The sequence below is a fragment of the Leptodactylus fuscus genome, chromosome 9 (genome assembly GCF_031893055.1).
Source record: "Leptodactylus fuscus isolate aLepFus1 chromosome 9, aLepFus1.hap2, whole genome shotgun sequence".
Taxonomy (NCBI): domain Eukaryota; kingdom Metazoa; phylum Chordata; class Amphibia; order Anura; family Leptodactylidae; genus Leptodactylus; species Leptodactylus fuscus.
This window is the reverse complement of record NC_134273.1, coordinates 66330977-66352473: the sequence shown is the minus strand read 5'-3', so window position 1 is coordinate 66352473 and position 21497 is coordinate 66330977. Positions and strand designations below refer to the sequence as shown.

Here is a 21497-nt window from a genome sequence, read left to right as displayed (position 1 = left end):
TTTGCAGGTCAGTCGACACGGACAGCTCTCCAAATACCGGTTAGGGTGACTTTAGAAACTGTTTACAGTTCAATGTCATATCCCCAGTATCAAGGCTTACTCCAGCAAGATATTTGATCCGCTGCCCGACCCAGGACCATGTATAAGCTGGAACTGTCTTCACCGCCATAATGATGAGGAGGGAGGACTCCTATGTGCTGCCAAGTCAGAATAACACAAGCACTCTTGTATTGTTGCCTAGGATGATAAAGCACTTGTCGGTCTGCTATAATGGAGTCACATACCTCTTTCTTTGCAGACTCATCTTCACTTATTGGACCTTCGATATTCTCCGTGACTTGTTCTGTAGGGAGAACGGGGTCCTCAGTGCAAAACACTTGGCGGGATGGAAGCCTAAAAGAAAAGCACAAAACCAAAACTAAGCGAGTTCCACATACAACACTATATACATTATTCACAGGGAGTAAAAGTAACAGTTCTTAGGGCTCGTTCACATGGGGCAAGAGAGGGCGGATTGTGACGCCAAATACACCTCAAAATCTGTCCCCTCACAATAGAGGTCTATGTATGTTCCCGCTTGCTCCCGACCTGCAGCACTATTGTATTCAGAACCCCTGACGGAAACCCAACTACTGGTCCCCTTACAGGTCAGTACAATACCCCCATTCTCAGGACTGGTGGGTGTCAGTGGCCAGACCCCCAATCATCAGTAATTTATCCTCCAACCTATGGATAGTGGAAAAAATTCTTTAGGGCATAACGTAAGGTCTGGCAAGCAGGGCCCTCGCTCCAATTCTGTGAAAATTTATTTTCTTTGTCACATTGTAATATCACACACAGTCTGGTCGTGTACCCTCTGATTTATAAAGTGCTGCGGCGTAGCTTAGCACTGAATACATCAGAAAGAAACCTGCCATGTTAAGCCCTCTGTTTATGCTGTGGGTCAATGCACAGAATAGCCCATTCAAAGAGACTAACCCTTGTGTGACCGCCTGTCTCCTATGGAAGGTCTACGCCAATTCTGCTAAAGACTTTGAGACAAGGGCGTAACAATAGGTGGTGCAGTGATAGCAGTTGCTACCAGACCCTGGACCCTGAGGGGGCCCCCAAGGACCTTTTGTCACACACACAAAAAAATATGACGTCTCTGCTTTGTGAACATTGCTGAGTTATGCATTCTAGGAAAAATGAAATCAGATAAATGCAAAAGCTTTAAACTGCCCCCTCCCTGCAGTACTTGTAATGGACACGTCTTTCTGAACTATACCAACTGTGTACAATCTGCAGACAGCAAAATTACTACTGGGAGAAAAGAATAGCGTCAGTCCCAAATCTGTTATCCGTGGAGCTGGTTACACCTCTGGAAAACACCCCTGGTGTGTCACAGCTGCACGTCCAAGCCCGGCCGCTATCGTCTGTACGATTATGTCTTATGGAGTCCAACACCAGGAAGAAAGTGCAAGTATTGTTTTTTCCATCTCCCTTTAAAACTAGATGAACAGATAACGGTGTGCTAGGCGCTGGCAGGGATTGAAGAGCACGGCCGGTGCACGGATATCATCCATGTCACACCCATGCACTGGCCCCATTCATTCAATGAGTGGGGGCAGCAGAACCGGACAGAAATAGGACCTGTCCTAAGTTTTGCGGGTCGTACTGTCGCACACTGATCTGTCATGTGCATGGACCGACAGAACCAAACTGGTCAGTGTGCCATCAGTCTGTTTTGGGTTTTTTTTGTGTCGACACGTTTTTTGGTTGCACTCATATCTCTGTTTGGGTCCTCCGGCAAAAAAGTGGTTACCCATTTCCGCGGTTTTTATACTGAAATCAGTGGGGAGAAAAGTCCTTTGTACAAGTCCAACACATAAGTGAACGTGACGTGGACTGAGCCTGACCCCAAGTTACAATGTATTATACCCTAGAGCTGAATTCACCACAATTCTGAATGCTTCGGAGCTGTAATCTGTCAGGATCTCCTCAGTATTCCCCGCTATACAATAACAGCTAAGCAAAAACTACCGACAGTCCCTATAAAACATGCCTAATGTATTCCAAGTATGAACGGCATGCAGGAAGCCAGATGGCACAACAGATGCAAAAACAGTCAGAAAATATAGAACCAACATCCCACACGCAGTGAAACGTCTCAGTACAGTCGATACATACTGTAGTCTAAATTTAGATTCTGGATACTGAAAGAGGGAAGTGAAAAAATAAAAATCACACACTGAAAGTCCAGTTACATGTGGTTGGTCTGACAGGGATTGCATCTTGCTTTTGTAATGGACGACATCCTCTATTAGTCCATGTTTCGCAAGAGGAAAACCCTGTTAGCTTCACACAGTTTGTCCCCACCAGCAGTGCCCCACACATACCCTGATCTTGTAGGCCACATGTATGCAACCTACAAGCTTGGAAAGCCACATATCATGCCATATTAGAGCGCCCTGCCCTAACCTCTACCTGTGGGGTTAGGGTGATATGCTGGGTTCGGGTGATAGACTCCATTTAAAGCTGAGGCCACACATTTCAGGGTAAAAATAAAAATCTTTATTATTGTTATTGTACATTTTGCTGTGGTTTATTGAGCCAAAGCCAGGAGTGGATTTATCAGAAGGAAAACTATTGGTCACTAGTATTTACCCGCGACTTCGTAGGCGGGTCGTTGTTGGGGAGATGCGGTGGCGCCTGTGGACCCCCGCTGACTCCCAAACCCCTCTTTTGCGCTGACTGCTCTCGCACGGCACTCCGTGAACTCCGCCCCCGCGGAACCCATCCGCATGGGTGGGCCCACAAGCACCACCTCCGCTTCCCCCCTGCCCACCGCACTGTCAAGTCATGAAATTTACAATACACAGCATTTTTATTATTGGCTCAGATGCCAGGGTTTCCCTTCTCTGGACTTCAAGCTCATGCATCCACAGAAATTACAGTCTCAGTCGGACTTTTTTCCTATACTATATTCCTGTGTGGTGGTACATGGAGAGCGTATATTGTGCCGCTGTACCATAAGGAGAGGTATTCTAGAGTAATACAGTAATGCAGCATCCTCTGGAGAGTGTACAGTTGTCTCATGTGCACATGAATGCAACAGAAGAGAAAGTCAGGCAGATATACTGGGCTAGATGCAGCAGAATCCTGACGTGTATGGGGTGCACCCAGTGGTCACACTAGATTTGGTCCAGAAGAATAAAAATACCGGTACTCCTCTGAACATTTTGAGGAGTATTTTTAGTTAAGTAGAAGTACAAAATATGCAATGATGCAAATAATTAATATGTAGGCATTAAAAAAAAAAAAAAAAAAAAAAAAAAATGTTAAGAGGAAGCTATTTATGTAGGAAACCATTACTAGAACTGTGCCCAGGCATAAATGGAGAATAATGACGGATGGAGGACTTTAAGGGTATTTAATATCATGTAAATTCAGATTACTTTCCCGGTATGTGCCCCGGTGGTGAAGAGATCAGTGCCGTTAGTTTCGGCTCAGATATCTCCCCACTGTCAGAAGGGCGTTCCTCAAAGCCTAGCGTCATCTCTGGGGTGTAAGGAACATCTCCCCTGACGGTACTAGTCCATAGACTTGTACTGGAGTAGTCGTTCCTTGCAGCTCATTAATGACACTAAGCTTCCTTAGATAGTACAAGGCTAAGTTAGGGTATTATCAGGGGTGATACCCTTCTGACAGTGGGAAGATATGGGTGCCGTTAGTTTCTTCAGCACCGGGGCACATACTGGGACAGCCAACAGTTCACTGAATTCAGTTTCTTAGCAGTATATAAAACCGCATATTCATAAGGACATGAAAAGACCTCTTTAAAACTGCAACAACATGCTCCAAAATTACACCGCAAAGTAAGCCTATTATTAGGTGGTGTAAATTTAGACTAGACAGTGCAGAGATTCATGTGCCAACATGATAAACCCTATAAAGAAATCATCAGACTTCCTAAAAAAGTCAAGACAACAACAGACCCCCCCACACACACACCCGTGGCCGCTCACCTGAGGATGCAGAAGTTACCGGGATTAGGGATGACATTTTACAACATGAAAACATGCTGAGCTCACAGAATAAAGGCCATCGCTGTTACTGCCGACTGGAACATATTACCAATTACAAACCTATCAATAGTCAATGTGTGAAAGGAAGACAATTGTAGAAAAACTAAACCTTCCATAGAAGCGCTGCCATCTTGATATCGTACTTTTGTCTTCAATTATTTGCAAAGAAACAATATTTGTCCAGAGATTACTAGACTCCAACTTCACAACTATAGACCCGACCCCGGCCCTTTCCATGGAATTTCCAGTGAAAAAAAGGTTTCTGAGTAATTTGTAATGTACAAGTAGTATATGGCGGCGTGCCCGATGGTCAGTCCAGATAGATAAAGCTTTAAGCGATCCTCCGGACTCTTGGGTAAGGGGGAGGGGAGGGGCTGAGCAATCAAGTATTTTGGATTAAAATGCTCTAACAGAAGGGCACAAGGAAACCCCTAAAACAAGAGAGGCTCTAATGCTGGACATGCAGCCACAGGGGTGCATGTAGTGCCATATAATAAAGATATGGAGGATGTGGTCCCTGTACACTCAGCATACATAGATTATGTGGATGTAATGGCGGTATTAGTCACAGCGGCAGTCTGACCACTTGTCGTCATTCTGCTCTACTGCACAGATGGTGACAGATGCTCGGTGGCAGGTTGGCATCCATCTGTAAATTAGATGAATGCATATTTCAATAAAACTGAATTACCATCAGAAAGCAGCCATGCCCGGGTGTATGCGCCCTCCTGGAATAGCACTTTAGTACAGAACATTTCTTGGATATTCTCACACATTACAGTTTTGTAGTCTGTGTACACGGCAGCTGCCAAAAGCCATTATCATTATCACATTAAGCAAATGCACTGGCAAGAGGTAGAATATGATGCAGAGAGACTATAAATACCAAGAGCCGATTACTATAAAATTATCACAGGGGTGGGACAAGTAACCATAGCAAAATACAGTTTGATCTCCCAAATATACAGGGATGATGCCCCCAGCAAGACCTCAACGTACAAGCCACGACGTCCACAGCAATGCCTCAACGTACAGGCCGCAACACCCCCAGCAATGCCTCACAGTACAGGCCGCGACGCCCACAGCAATGCCTCACAGTACAGGCCGCGACGCCCACAGCAATGCCTCACAGTACAGGCCGCGACGCCCACAGCAATGCCTCACAGTACAGGCCGCAACACCCACAGCAATATTTAAATGTACAGGCCACGATTCCCACAACAACGCCTCACAGGACAGGCCGCAACGCCCACAGCAATGCCTCACAGTACTGGAAACGACTCCCACGGTAAAGTCTCACAATACAGGCAGCAACACCCCCAGCAATACCTCAACGTACAGGCCATGATTCCCACTACAACGCCTCACAGTACAGGCCGCGATTCCCACAACAATGCCTCACAGTACATGCCACAACACCCACAACAATTATTATTTATTATGCTTACTTATATTGCGCCATCATATTCCGCAGCGCTTCACAGACACTGTCAGTCACTGTCCCATATAGGGCTCACAATCTACATTCCCTATCAGTATGGCTTTGGTGTGTGGGAAGAAACCGGAGTACCCGGGGGAAACCCACGCAAACACGGGGAGAACATACAAACTCCTTGCAGATGTTGCCCTTGGCAGGATTTGAACCCAGGACTCCAGCGCTGCAAAGCTGCAGTGCTGACCACTGAGCCACCATGCTGCACATAATGCAATGCCTCACAGTACAAGCCACGACGCCCACAGCAACGCCTCATATTACAGGCCGCGACACCGACAGCAAGGCCTCACAGTACAAGGTCTAAAGTGCACAGCAATGTCATAGGTCTAACGCACACAATGATGTCCAAGTGACATGTAGACTGGGGCATCCCTGCCTTGCGGAGAATAATATACTGATGCTATATTATGTCTCAATACAGGGATATGGATAGCGCAATGACGTTACAGCACATGAAGTAATGCTGTGGAGAAGAGATGATGCACACAGCACGGGTAGCCATAGTGAAACATGGATTCAAGTTTTTACATGCTCATTTATTGCCCATGTCTGAGGGAAATGGAGTTATTGGGACCCCAGAGGGTCACTGGATCCTTATATATCGTGGGGATTTTCATAGGAGCCATACATTAGACCAGGGGTGGGCAATTAATTTTCCCATGGGGCCGTATAAGAAATTGAAACTATGCTAGAGGGCCGTGCCACGACAAATTTAGCTCCACCCACTTCTATGTTGACTCCGCCCATTCCCGATCATCTTTCCATGTGCCCCCACACAGTACAATCCTCCTACAGTCACCCGTACATTATATGCCCCCACATTGTAATATTCCCTTCCAACTGCCCCACAGTATTAAGTCCCTCTCCTGGTGCCCCAGTATAAACTGGTGGAAACTAGAGGGGACACAAAACTGGAGCAGCTGGAGGGGGACATTAAACAGTGGGGGTAGTTGGCGGGCGGCAATAAATTGACAGCTGGAGCGGGACATGAAACTGGGGGCAACTAGAGGGGGACATTAAAATCAGGAAGCTGGAAGCAGACATTAAACCGTAGGGGTAGCTGGAGGGTGACATTAAACTGGGGGCAACTAGAGGCAGACAGGTCCCCCTCCAGCTACCTCCACAGTTTAATGTCCCCCCAGTCTGTGCCCTCTTCATCTACCCCCAGTTTCATGTCCCCCCCTCCATTTCTCCCTCAGTTTCATATCCCCCTTTATTTTCCCCATTTCATGTCCCCTCCCCCTCCATCTCTCCCCCAGTTTCATGTCCCCCCTCCATCTCTCCCCCAGTTTCATGTCCTGCCTCCATCTCTGCCCTAGTATAACATTCCCCTTCCATCTCTGCCCCTAGGTTACTGAGACACACACACATATATAGACAGACAGACACACATATAGACAGGCACACATATAGACAGGCACACACACATATAGACAGGCACACATACACTCTCTCTCCCCCCTGCAGCTCACCTTACATCTCTCATCATCATGACACGCTCCACATCTCCATCTTCGGCCGGCACTAAGACACGCCCCCTAGACACGCCCCCCCCCCCCAGACACGCCTCCCTAGTCAAAGCTGTGCGGGCCGGACTGAATCAGTCAGAGGGCCGGACTTTGCCCAGGTCTGCATTAGACTGACATATTGTCTTTATAACTATAGGGCCCATAGTGAGGATTTCTCTAATAAAACACCACATAAGAGTCTGAATACAGACCCCAATAAGACTATGTATGAAGAGAATAACTGGCAGAGTACTGCACACATACGCAGCAGCGAAGCGGAAACCTTACAGTTCATGGGCTGAGCCGTATGAAGAGATTCTAAAAATACATAAAACATTCATTGACTCGGAGCCGGGGGGGAGAACTCCGCAAATATGTGCTGGAATTAAAGGGGCCATTAGATTACACAAAAAAAATAAATCAGGAGCAAAAATCTCTGCTGCCCCTCGCTCACCATTAACCCTTCCATGTACCAGTGCTTATATTAAAAGAGGAAGTCTCATGAAGAGTGACACTAGATGTTATAAGATAAGCACATTGTGTCATTTTATGGGATATGCCACAACATTATGATCGATGGTGGTCTACCCTCTGAGACCCCCTGCAAGACCGAGTGAAGGGATCCAGGTCCCTCAGCTTAAACCTGAGCTCCCTGGGAACAGTCCCATCGTAGTCCAAGATTTCACCATTAGATTGGTATAGATGTTCCTGTTCCCGCTCATCCATACATGAACATTCAGACCCTGATCTCAGAGCGTCCGCTTTGCCAGCATTGATGCGGAGATCTCTCCTCATCCTGGCAGCAATCCACAGGTTAATGCCCAGTAACCGTATTAAATGGCAGAACCCATGAGCTCAGCACTATTACACTCTACTGAGGTCTATACAAACAAAATTAATCCCAAAATCAGAGTGGAAACACAGCGCTCTGACTGGCTCTTTGTATTGGGACTTTCATTCCTTGTGCATTTATGCTCCGGCTGAGGTCAGGGAAGAATCGCCGCCTTCACGGTAATGCTCTCTGACAGGCCGCCTGCTGCACCACCGCGGATTGGGAGACAGAAGTACATCACACTCTCAACACTGCACAGTTACAGTATCATTGAGGCCTGAAACATCTAGCCAAGGTCCAGGTCATGTGTATGGCTCTGAAGGTCTAGCAGTGTCCATGCACAGTCATTGAATAGAAATCTGAAGGCCTACCTAAGGCTAAAGCCTCATGTAGTAGGCCGCAGCAAAAAAGCGCTGAGGGGAAAACTGCGCCGGCGATGCTCCAGTGCCTCATTTGCATAAGACAAGACATTTGCATCACCGTAATGCATTCTGTAAGACGTGGTGATTGATGAACATGCTTGGGGGGAGGGGGGGGGGGTGTTTGGTGATAGACTCCTTTTAAAGGGAACCTGCCAGTACAATCTGCAAGAAGCATGTTATAGAGTAAGGAGGAGCCAAGCAGATTCATTGACATATATAAATAAATTAAAGCTGCAGTCGTCCTCTAATTCAGAAAAAAAAGAGAAAAACAGACCACGAATAGCAAAAAGTCATGACCCTCAGATGACACCGGAGCAGGAAGAGGTAGAAGGTTCTTACAACTTTCAATAACTGGTTGAGAAAAGGAAGCAAACCCTGGAAGGAATGGTCACTTAGATCAGTTTTATGTAAAGTGCTCAAATTAATCAAATGATATTCAGAGCCGGGTCTCGACTGTCACGTGGACGCATTAAAATCACATAATCCTTCACTAGACTCAAATCTATGAGGGATCTGTGAAAAATGCTACATTTGCTGTATGAATGACAGAACATATTTATAGGAGAACATTTCTAAACTCTCCTGAATTCCCACATAGGAATGGGAAAGGGATGGGAAAGGGATGCCGGGAAGTACAACGCTTAGTTCACACGTAAATTACATGTGGCATATTTTGGCACCGGGAAAAAAACGCTTTTTAATTAGGAAGCGTTTTTGGACCTTGGCCCGCTTTTTATGGAGCTTTTTTTTGTAAAAATTGCTTCCAACAAGGCCAGACAGTTTTTCCATCCCTTAAAAGAGAACAGTCCGAAAAAAACGTGTCGCTATACACATCCCAGGGCCGGAAACGCATAACTCAGGCTCCTGTATAGTGGTCAGGTGCAGCCACTGCAGCTCAGCTACCATTGGCTTTAATGAGAGCCAATATATGGGACATTGCGCCAACTGCTCCGCAGATCTGCCAACCATTACAATAAAGTGACTGTCCTTTAGTCAAATAATACCATTTATCTGTATGTATGTAGACCTATATAGCAAAGACTTACAAGTCACAATACTGAAGGACTCGCCAGGGATCACGTATGTGGACACTCAACACCCCATGTGCTAGAATATAATGGAAACAATTTCTGTCCTTTGCAACGTAGGCTCTAAATAGCACATACCAAAGAATCCGAATGTCGCAGACCGCGGATGTGCCAATATCCAGATACTGAAGAAAAGTACGCTCAGCGAACCTCCAACACAAATATATACATCTCTACATCACACAAATATTGTAATGCTTGGTGCTTATAAAGGCCTCCATGTTAAACAAAAAAAAAAAAAACATCCCTATTCCAAGTTCTTGTGCTTATTAAACACAGCAGTACCATATACCAAAATATATAGATTTGCTGGAGGCGTGGCCATGAACACATGACCAGCAGTGACACACCCCTTTGACAAGAGAATGGTAACACCCAGTTGTCTTTGTTTTTTGCAAACTTCTAAGAGGATTAGCAGAGGTAGGCCAAATCCACATGGCGGTATACACACTGGTAGGTGGGAAAACAGCAAGTAAGGAAGAGGTGCAGGATCCACGTGCCAGCCATACCCTCCCCGCACCCATTCTTTGCCCAGGTCACAGAGCAGACAGGAATTATTACAAGCATTTAGGACAGGTCCTCTTTAAATGACAAACAGTAAACCCATTCTTCTGCTTGGAGAGATCTATCTGATACGGGGAGACATGACATGTTTGTTATTTGCTTTTGCTGATTCAAAGGAAACATTTGCAAAAGGATTCACCCACAATGGCCTAAGGCGGGCAGATCGGGAGCGATAAGGGTGGACTGACTTGCTGATCTTCCATGTGACATAAGACATCAGATGACATCCAAACAGTGGGGTGAATTCATTAAAATAAGGATCCCAGAAAGCTAGCATAAAAAGACAACCTAAATTTTAGTACAAAAAATTTCTACTTGCGGTTTGCTCCCCACATGGCACCATGAAATGACCTGATGTATATTAGAGCTGACACCTATGGCCGCACCTAGCTTACTTAGATTTTAGTGATGTGCCCAATGACATGTGGCATCTCCAGTCTAATAAATACCCCCAATGTGTCTTCTTACCTACTCTCTACAGGCTGCGGCCTACAATGGCTTTCCCGGAAAATACGCTCACTATGTATCAGCCCAACCTTAAAATGTTCTTGTGACGTGAAACTCTGAATAGAGAAGCCTGTGATCTGAAAGTTTCATCTACCCCTTCCTGCAGCGTCTAAGAAAGCAAAAAGCATGTTGTCACCACATGTGTGGAGTGGGCACGAACAGGAGCCGCCATTCAGAACTGCTCAGATTTAAAGACACTTGGGGGGGGGGGGGGGGGGGGGGTGACAAAGCAGGGAAACGGAAGGATTGATTCCAGTAGGTGACTGCCTCATAGGAGTGTGAACAATGACTTGTTAGCATCAGGGACTATAGCTGATCACAGAGTCTCACTCACTAGGTGGGTACACCGCAGGATAACCTTTAACCGTCACCCCCCTTTTATATCACATTTATGCCCTAAGCGCACATAATCAGATATAGATAGGTCATAAAATTGGTGAGGATGCAACATCCGACATGGCCAATGATCTGCTCACAGCAGGAGCCAAGCTGAAGTGCAGTAACCTGGTACGTATATTAAATTGATCAGCTGTTGGGTGTGGGTACCGGGTGTAGGACCCCCAATCTGACACTGTGATCTATCCTATAGCTAAAACCTGGAAAAGCCCCTGGCTGAGACCACAAGTTAAAGGGGTATTCTAGTTACAAGTTACTCCCTAGCCTTTGGATTCAGTAAAAGTGAAAAGTACAAGTGCTTCCTTTAGGTCTCATTCTTTTCTAAGCCGCTCTAAGGGTTGGTTCACATCTTCTTTTGTACTTTGTCTGGGGAGAGTCCGCATGGAGACCCTCAAACGGAATACAAACGCAATTGCAAGAGCTGTGCTGTAAAAGCACAAGGACCCCCTAGACTATAATGGGGTCCGTGTGCTTGCCGCGTGCTGCCCGCACGAATCATGTGGACAGGAAAGTAGATGATGAACTACTCTCCTATCCACATGTTCCTTGCGGAGATCTGGCAGTAAGCACATGGACCCCATTATAGTCTATGGGGTCTGTGTGCTTTTACTGCACCAGCGCTTACACTTGGGCACAGTATTCCGTTTGGAGGGATCCCCTGGACGGAAACCAAACACTGATGTGAACGAGGGCTTAGCTTTGGCTCCCAAAAAAAAAAAAAAAAACCGCAACAAAATCTGCAGCTTGTCCTTTAGGTCGTAACCCCACATTGAGGAAATGCCGTGGTTTGACTGCAGTGGGAATTCTCACTAATTCCATCCACACACTGCAGAAAAATATGCGCAGTGGACAAGCTGAACGTTTGTTTTTGTTTTTTTAAGTCGCAGCAAGTCATTTATACCTACAAACACTCCAGCACTTTCCGTGCAGGTAGAATGGAAGAAGAAAGTCCGCTGAGGAAATAAAATCTGTGAAAAACGCTGCAGAAAAAAAAAAAAAAAATGCATTTCCACCTCGGTGCTTTTTGGCTGCAGCTAGCAACATGGGGCCTTAGCGTAATGGGGTATTCCAGGTATGGGGTATGCCAAATTCTGAACCCGCCATCTCCATTCAAATGAATGGTCCAGTAAGCAGAGTATAAGCAGGCAACCTTGTTGCAAAACACCCCAGTTTTCAAGTTTGGCAAGGATACGCCCACCAATAAGCAAGTTACCCCTATCTTTTGGATAGGAGAGAACTTGTAACTGGCATACCCCTTAAAGCCGAAGTCTCACATTGCAGAAAGGCGGCATTTTTTTTCATGCAGAATTTGCTGTGGTTTTTTTGAGCCAAAGACAGAAGTGTAATGTATAGTATAATGGACGCCTTAGATGTCACCCATCTGCTAAATCTGCAACAAAAAAAAGCCACGTTTCCACATATTGCTTTAGTTTTGGGAGCGAAAGCCGAGAGCGGCTTAGAAAGTAAGGAGAAATATAAGAGGGAAGCTTTCCAGCAGGTGACAAGGGCTCTGGACTAAGTTTTATTTCATGATTGATTGATTTTATAATGTAGTCTTAAATATTAAATATTACCAGAAATTCCAGTTGCACAGGCTCACAAGAAAGTAAGAATGGATGGGGCTGCTGCCAAGTAGATCTTACAATAATGAACAAGTCACAATTACAAGAGGAAATTCACATGTAATAAAGGGTTGCAAAACGTGCACATGCCTAGAGTGTTACACAGAATCCTGCAGCTACCCATGTGTAAGATAACAGGGACCTGTGTAAGGCCGAGTTCACACAGTGGGCAGCATCGTCATCACATTCAACAACGTGTCACCACAGTGCGATGGCCTGCCAAAGTCGCAGGGTATCAGATAGATCATGCCAACACGAGAGTGACCCTGGGGAATAGGGAATTAAATAGACAAGAATAGCGCCATTTCTATCCAGTTGCAGCTATTTTTACCAGATTTGGAGGTAACGACATTAATAAAGGGTGGAGGAGAATGTCACGTATGATTAACATGTTACACAATGTAAACTCTTCCTAAGACTGGATAGACGTCTCCCAGGCAGCAGGCTATGGAGAATGTTATTCAATCACTGACCTGTATATTAAAACCTATTCATGCATTAATGTGCCGCCTAATGGAGTCCTCCACCTGTGAAATACTCAGACTTGCCCATGTCTACACCTACGTGACATGGACATGACCAGGTTGTCACTCTTCTGTGGTCTGTGTCATCTCTGTTCTAGATTTACATCTCAACTGCGAGCATCATGTCAAGAAATAAACCCAAAGACCTTGTCCTTCTATCTTATATACAGTTTTGTGTGGCACGTCGTACAGACGATCTTTCAGACAAGTTCAATACATATCAATTATAGTCTATGGGGTCCACGGGTTTCCTAAAGTAACCTCTTTTTTATGTAGATTAGGTTTCCGTTCAGAGGGGTCCCCGAGCGGACCCCCATGCACAGATGTGAATCGGGCCCAAGTACAGGCCAATGATTTTTAAAAGCTAGCTAGCCACTTTATGGAGAGGGCTACACCGCAATTTTAGCAGGGACTTCTGTCACAAAACCAACGATCGCTGGTCACCCTGTAAGAGCAGCAGTAATACAAGAGAAGAGGGTTGACCTGTGACCCTGAGACTGTCAGCTTTGAGTGACAAAATAATGAGCGGTTACTTTGTGGCTGTGATGCAAAACCCATTAACTTGCCTTAGTGCAGACGTCAAAGAGTAATAGGGTGGTGTTTGGTCACAACAGTCCCAAAATAACGGTGTTGCCCCAAACTAATAGCAGAATTGAGCAGAGATCAGTCCTCCGCCATCCTCTCTGTCCAGTAAGAAATGTGACTTTCCAGTGACTACTCCATATATACAGTTTAATATACATCTCATCACATCAATATCACACGCTATCAATGGTGGCTGACCATATGAGCAGTGACCCCTATAATCTTACCATGTACATGAGAAGTTGGTTGAACCTCCCTATTTTAGTGGTACAGACTTGCCATCTGAGGCTTATGGAGGCCCTGAGACTGCCCCTCAATGGCAGAAGTCAGGAGAGAAAAAAAAAAAAAGACATTTAGGCAGATTTTTATCAACCTGATTCTTTAGTTTTAGGGAGATCATCTATGGCCGGGAGCCTGGCGGTCACTTTCTTACCAAGACCACACAGATTACCATCAGGCTTTGCAATGTCACATATGACAGTTTACGATTGACTTCCTTTAGCCAAAAAAATATATATTCATCAAATCATGGAAACCAATCCTCCATCGATCAGCCACATGTATGATTTTAGCTAACGTGTATGGCCTGCCTTAGGGCCCTTTCACATGAAGGAATCTGGAGCAAATCTTGGAGGATTTCACCTCAAAATCAGCTTAAAAAAAAATGTCCGGAATCTAGCGCCCATTGAAAACAATGGGAGGAAGCGCCACACTTTTTTTTTTAGAACACTGAAAAAAGAAACAACCTGCTTGATCTACCTGTGGAAACCAGGACGCCCCATTGTATCTGACGCTAAGCAATGTGCAAACCCATGGAGGCAAGCGGAACCTCAGCAGGGGTCAGAAACCTTCAGCTGCTGGGAAACTACAACTCCCATCATGCTCCATTCACTTCCATGGGAGTTCCAAGAAATGCAGAGCCAGAATGCATGCTGGGAGTTGTAGTTTTACAACAATTGAGTACCAATGGTTGCTTACACCTGTTCTACAGGGTCAGTATTTGGAGAGGACTAGCACAAATTCCTGTGTGAACATAGCCATAGTGTTGCAGAATGCATCCAGACCACAACTTCCATTTCCATATTGTTACTGGGATGTTAAAAGCTAAAGTCTAGAGGTGCAACACAAGCCACTTATGTATAAGGTCAAACATGAACATTGCATGTAAAAGTGAACTGCAAATCGACTTTCTGGATTTATTTGGGCAAAAAAGGCAAAAAGTTAAAACTTAACCCCGTCTATGTATGAAGTAAACCTAATACTAACACACTAGGTGTGAAAGACATCATCAGAGTGGAATGAGGAGTATTTGTGGAAGCGCTGACATGCTAATTACCAGTAAGATTAACCTGTGACTAGATAGGAATTAGTCAGCCTGTGACTAGTCACTTCTTCATCCAGGGTGTAATATGTGCACAGGACAAGACCTGGAGCAGCTGCTACATGAGCGGCCAAAGTCTGACAAGGCCTGAAAAATAACATAGTATAATAAAAGTATGAATAACACCTCGCAGCACGTTCCCACACTCACATACAGCAGGATATTGGAGGATAAGAATACTGTATTCTCCATCATGGCCTCCCACTAGTGTCACACAGGGCGATAAGCATGATGACAATGCAGGATCTGACAACACAGATCTAGTGTTCAGTACAAATCCACATTCAGCAGCCCCGGTCTAGTGACGTTCCCCTCACCCACAGCCTCGGCACACCAGAGAAATGGGAAGTATGGGGAAAAGCATCTTCTGAGACACGTGGAAGGTCACTTTGCTGGAGAGAGAATTCAGCCCGGTATCATGGCGAAGATCTCGGTTACTGAAAAAGTGATGTCATATGCGAGGAGTAGTCACACATGACAGAGATACTTACACACTAGTGTTGTGGGATGTCACATCTAATGATTGTGAATGTCACAGACACTGACAGACATTAGAGGTGATGGAAAGTCGGCCAAAGTTGATGTACAAAACCAAAAATTTTAATGAGCACATCAGGCTACAAGTCTGCAGCCTATGACAGCGATGACAAGTGAAGGGTTATCTGGGCCCATTACTAAAATGTCACTTAATGAGGGTTAAAATTAGCTCTATAATTGTACTGTCCGGGATAGAGAACAGGCACAAGCCAGCGCTAGAGCACAGATACACAACAGGAGAAAAGCCGTCCCAAAGAACCCGACACCAACAATGGCCGTCCTGTGGGCACAAATCATCAGACTACTAAAGACTAAACATGCAATGTGTAGAAGGCTCTAGATAACACACAACATCTGCCCCAACAACACCCCCCTCCAGTGGGGGGACAATGTATAACACACAATGGAAGTAAAAGCAAGTGGTGGCCATGAGATATTAGATAAACCCAAAATATTTCCTGCCCTGTAAGGGGACAACATATAAATACACACAATGGAAGGAGGAAGCTCTAGATAAACTGAAGATGTGCCCTGCCAACAGCGCCAACCGGAGGGAGTGCAAACAAGAACAGTAATAAAAGTAAGTAGTGCGCACATGGCTCTAGGTGACCAGCATGTGCCCAGGTAACCTGTGGAGTTACATATATATGAACACACTATAGTAATATATATAAGTGGTGGGCACACTGCTCTGTGTGCTCTGCCAGCCTGTGGGGAACATATATACACATACAGTATAGCAGTATATATATATATATATATATATATATATATATATATGTATTGGGCACACCACTCTATGTGCCCTGCCAGCCTGTGGGGTACATATATACACACACGGTATAGTAGTATATACAAGTAGTGGGCACACCGCTCTATGTGCCCTGCCAGCCTGTGGGGTACATATATACACATACAGTATAGTAGTAAACACAAGTAGTGGGCACACCGCTCTATGTGCCCTGCCAGCCTGTGGGGTACATATATACACACACTATAGTAGTATATACAAGTAGTGGGCACACCGCTCTATGTGCCCTGCCAGCCTGTGGGGTACATATATACACACACTATAGTAGTATATACAAGTAGTGGGCACACCGCTCTATGTGCCCTGCCAGCCTGTGGGGTACATATATACACACACTATAGTAGTATATACAAGTAGTGGGCACACCGCTCTATGTGCCCTGCCAGCCTGTGGGGTACATATATACACACACTATAGTAGTATATACAAGTAGTGGGCACACCGCTCTATGTGCCCTGCCAGCCTGTGGGGTACATATATACACACACGGTATAGTAGTATATACAAGTAGTGGGCACACCGCTCTATGTGCCCTGCCAGCCTGTGGGGTACATATATACACACACGGTATAGTAGTATATACAAGTAGTGGGCACACCGCTCTATGTGCCCTGCCAGCCTGTGGGGTACATATATACACACACGGTATAGTAGTATATACAAGTAGTAGGCACACCGCTCTATGTGCCCTGCCAGCCTGTGGGGTACATATATACACACACGGTATAGTAGTATATACAAGTAGTGGGCACACCGCTCTATGTGCCCTGCCAGCCTGTGGGGTACATATATACACACACGGTATAGTAGTATATACAAGTAGTAGGCACACCGCTCTATGTGCCCTGCCAGCCTGTGGGGTACATATATACACACACGGTATAGTAGTATATACAAGTAGTGGGCACACCGCTCTATGTGCCCTGCCAGCCTGTGGGGTACATATATACACACACGGTATAGTAGTATATACAAGTAGTAGGCACACCGCTCTATGTGCCCTGCCAGCCTGTGGGGTACATATATACACACACTATAGTAGTATATACTAGTAGCAGCCCCTCCTGTACCATTGCCAGTGACTCCTGTGATATAAGTGACACCTCCGGGCACCATCCCCTCAGCCACCCCTGACCTCATGTCACTCATCCTGTACTGTACAAGAGCTCTCACCATAAGAAGGAGCAGAGGAGGAGGCAGCATATGACAACAAGCCGCTTCATCATCTCTCCCGGGCGCCTCCTCGCATCCTCCCCGGCATGTCCAGTCCTCCTCAGTAATCACAAGTCCAGGCCTTACGGTGCCGGGGTCTTCTCAGCGATAAGCGGAGGCTCCGCCTCAAACAGCACGCACCACGTGACCACACGTCCAACGCGGCCGTTACCCAGCCGGCGCCTCCACACTCACGGCCAGCTGAGGTGGAAGCCGTCGCGTCACTAGAGGGTTAGTGCAAGCGAATCAGAATCGAGTTCGTATGTCCTCCCCCACCCTCTGGAAATGTATTGGTTCGCTCCGGAGAGGGGGGTGGAGACTTTAGACTTTCCCAACAACGGAGCTTGTGTGGTGCTGGGAGCTCTTCCGCTGTACGTGCCCCGGCACTGACAGGGTTACTCATCCATCTGTCACACAAGGTGCGCGGAGCCGCCAGGACTGAGCCACAGGCAGGTTATGTGGGGGGTGTCGGCTCCAACCATTGTGTGGCGCAGTCCAGAGTAGCTTGTTCTGGATGTAAACAAGTATTGGACTGTACCTGGAGTATAGGCACCGCCCCAGCCAATCAGATTACAGCTCTCATTTCTAAGACGAGTTTTATAAAATAAAAGCAGTAATCTTATTGGTAGTTGTGTCCTGTTGTTCACTATTGCCTTCTATTATAGTGTGTGAATTCCTTAAGTGTGTCTTGTACCTTATAACTGCATAAAAGTGCTTTAGGAACTACATACAGTATATAATGTGACCACATCACACAAATTCAGGACATCATGGCAGAAGTCACTGTCAGCAGACCTTCCAAGCTTCTATGGACTGAAAGAGAGACTGGGACACATACAGCAAGTCAGAGCAAATTTACATATTGTGAACCCCGCCTCTGGCCCCACCCACTTTGGCTCCACCTATTTCCATCCAAGTTCCTTTGCAACCCCACACAGTGCAGTGGCCACAAAAGATTATCTCCGCCCCTTGTGGTCTCCACACAGTATAATACCCCCCATAATGTATCCCCCGCCGTGTGATGTCCTTAAAGGGGTTGTCCAGGCAAAAATGGACAACACAACGTTTAATTTTGCTGGGGGAGGTGAAAAAAAAAAAGCATACTCGCCCGTCTCCATTGCTCCGGTGTCCTCCCCACCTCTCATCAGTTCTTCTGTTCCGGCGGCGTCTTCTGGAGTTGTGCTGACGTTACATGACCATTGAGGCCAAACAGCAAACGGCTTGAATGTCACAACCTGTTACATCACAGGTCCTCTTCCTGAGTCTGGTGATTGCAGGGTCCATCACAAAATCCTGAATTCTTCAATCATTAAAATTCCAGCTTCAACCGAATCACGGAAATCCAATTCAATGTGGTATTTTTATACCACATTGAATTGGGTTTCCGTGATTCGGTTGAAGCTGGAATTTTAATGATTGAAGAATTTGCTATGCTGCCTTGAAGTCCAAAAAGGCTTCCATGCTTCCTGGACACATATTTGTGAAGTAGTCGTTGAATATACGGTGAGCCGGATGTAACTTTTTATTATGACAAAATCCTGAACTTACCCTTAGGGCCAATTCACAAGGCAGAAAGTGAAGAGGAATTTGATGCAGATTTTGACCTCAACTTCTCCACTTTCCAGTACCTGGTATCCTGCCATGGCTTTTCTCACTAAATAGCCTCAGATGATTTAGGCCCTAAGTCACACCACGGAATCTACGCAAAGATCAAGATTACTGTTTAAGCGTTTTGCTTTGGTCCGACTCAAAACTCAGTAAGGAATTTGGAGCTGATCTTAAAACGGAATGTGTTTCAAAATCAGCTCCAAACTCCTTTGTGTGAACTTATCTAGATGGGAAAATCCCTTTATCTAGCTCTTTATCCATTGTACCTTCATTCATTTCTGTCTTGCAAAAAGTTATAGTATATGACACTGTAGATGATTTATAACATAATGTCCACCAGGGAGGTATAGTAGTATCAGGAGCGGGATGCTAAGATTGAATTCCGATACACTGCATCGGAATCCCGTCACAGCTAGCCGTGCGAAAAAGCCACACGGCGGAAGCTTTTCCACCGTGTGAACTTATCCTAACCTGGGGGATTTTATTTTGCTTACTTATATATCACCATTGTATTCTTCAACACTGTACAGGTATTGTCAACATTGTCCCAGAGCTCATAATTTACATTCTCTATCGGTATGACTTTGGAGTGTGGGAGGAAACTGGAGTACCCAGAGGACACTCACACAAGTACGAGGAGAACATATAAAATCTATGCAGATGTTGTCCTTAGTTGGATTCAAACCTAGGACTCCAGTGCTGTAAAGCTAGAGTACTAACGACTGAGCGGGGAGTTACAGATACAGTGTAGAACAGCCGCAATTAACAGTGGGAGAAGAAGCATTGTATTACCGTCTCAACCATATTTGGCCAAGATGGGAATACCTCTTTAAAGGGATCCTATCATTAAAACACATTTTTTTCTGCCTACCACATAGGAATAGCCTTTAGGCTGCATTCACACTGAGTAACGCTGGCGTTTTTTGTGCTTATTTTTGCATAGCGCCACGTTAACGCCGCGCTATTTTGAGGTGGCGTTGCCCGGCGTTAACGCGGCGCTATGTGCAAAAATAAGCACAAAAAAACGCCAGCGTTACTCAGTGTGGATGCAGCCTTAGGGTGCATTCACACTGAGTAAACGCTAGCTTATTCTGAACGTAAAACATGTTCAGAATAAGCGGCGTCTAAAGCAGCTCCATTCATTTCTATGGGAGCCGGGATACGAGCGCTCCCCATAGAAATGAATGGGCTGCTTCTTTCACTCCGTGCAGTCCCATTGAAGTGAATGGGGAGTGCCGGCGTGTACGCTTCGGCATGAGCAGAGCTTGCCGTATACGCCGGCACTCCCCATTCACTTCAATGGGACTGCACGGAGTGAAAGAAGCAGCCCATTCATTTCTATGGGGAGCGCTCGTATCCCCGCTCCCATAGAAATGAATGGAGCTGCTTTAGACGCCGCTTATTCTGAACGTGTGAATGCACCCTTAGATGTCTTCTCCGCGCCGCTGTTCCATAGAAATCCTGGTTTTCGTTGGTATGCAAATGAGTTCTCTCGCAGCACTAGGAGTGGTCCTCAGCGCTCAAACAGCACTGGGGGCGTCCCCAATGCTGCGAGAGAACTCTCCAGCGACGCCTTCATCTTCTTCATGCGTCTTCTTCTGGCACAGGCGGTGAAACTTGTAGGCCTCGGGCAGAGCTGACTGCGCATGCCCGCAGCCACAAGAAAAATGGCCGCTTACACAGTAAGTCCCCCAGTGCTGCGAGAGAACTCATTTGTATACGAACGAAAACCAGGATCTCAAGCAAACGGCGGCACAGAGAGGACATCTAAAGGTAGAAGAAGAATAGTCTTTCTTAAGGCTATTCCTACGTGGTAGGCAGAAAAAAATGTGTTTTAATGATAGGATCCCTTTAATGTTGAGGTGGGATTATTTGTACACATGATCCTAATCAGTCAGGATACACAACTAACGTCCATGTGTGTATGGCACATTAAATACGAGAGGCCACAAGATCTGAGTGTGGACAATGTGTTATCACGTATAGGAGGAAGCTGACACCAGGTGACATTGGACTATTGAGGAATAATCATACAATGCGACTTTACGCCAACCAATTTTTTCAGCCTCATAGAAGTGTATGGAGTGCCAGTAACGGACCAGGACTGTCACCACATTCACAAGGAGGCCTTATGGGGATTTTCAGTTCCCCATTTCATGCTCACCGCTGGACCCGGCGATCAGACACTTATTCCCTGTCCCTTGGATAGAAGATAAGTGTCCATAAAGGCACAACCCCTTAAAGGAACTATAATGTGTGAGATGCTAGGGCAGGCACTGCACAGATATAGACAGTGGCTTCTACAGCACGTGTGTAACACACCAGTATACAGAGCCGA

General features: G+C 45.8%; 1 protein-coding gene across 3 annotated transcripts in view; it reads right to left on the bottom strand.

Moving 5' to 3' along the window:
* Positions 1–17996, bottom strand: part of SUCO (SUN domain containing ossification factor) — a 59136-nt gene extending 41140 nt beyond the window's left edge. For all 3 annotated transcript variants that reach the window (XM_075287963.1, XM_075287965.1, XM_075287966.1), the window contains exons 1-2: positions 17513–17996; positions 285–393 (exon numbers count right to left, since the gene is read on the bottom strand). In XM_075287963.1, the coding sequence (XP_075144064.1) occupies positions 285–393; positions 17513–17565 (162 nt within the window). In that variant the 5' untranslated portion in view covers positions 17566–17996. The remainder of the gene's footprint in view (positions 1–284; positions 394–17512) is intronic.
* Positions 17997–21497: the final 3501 nt, after the last annotated feature.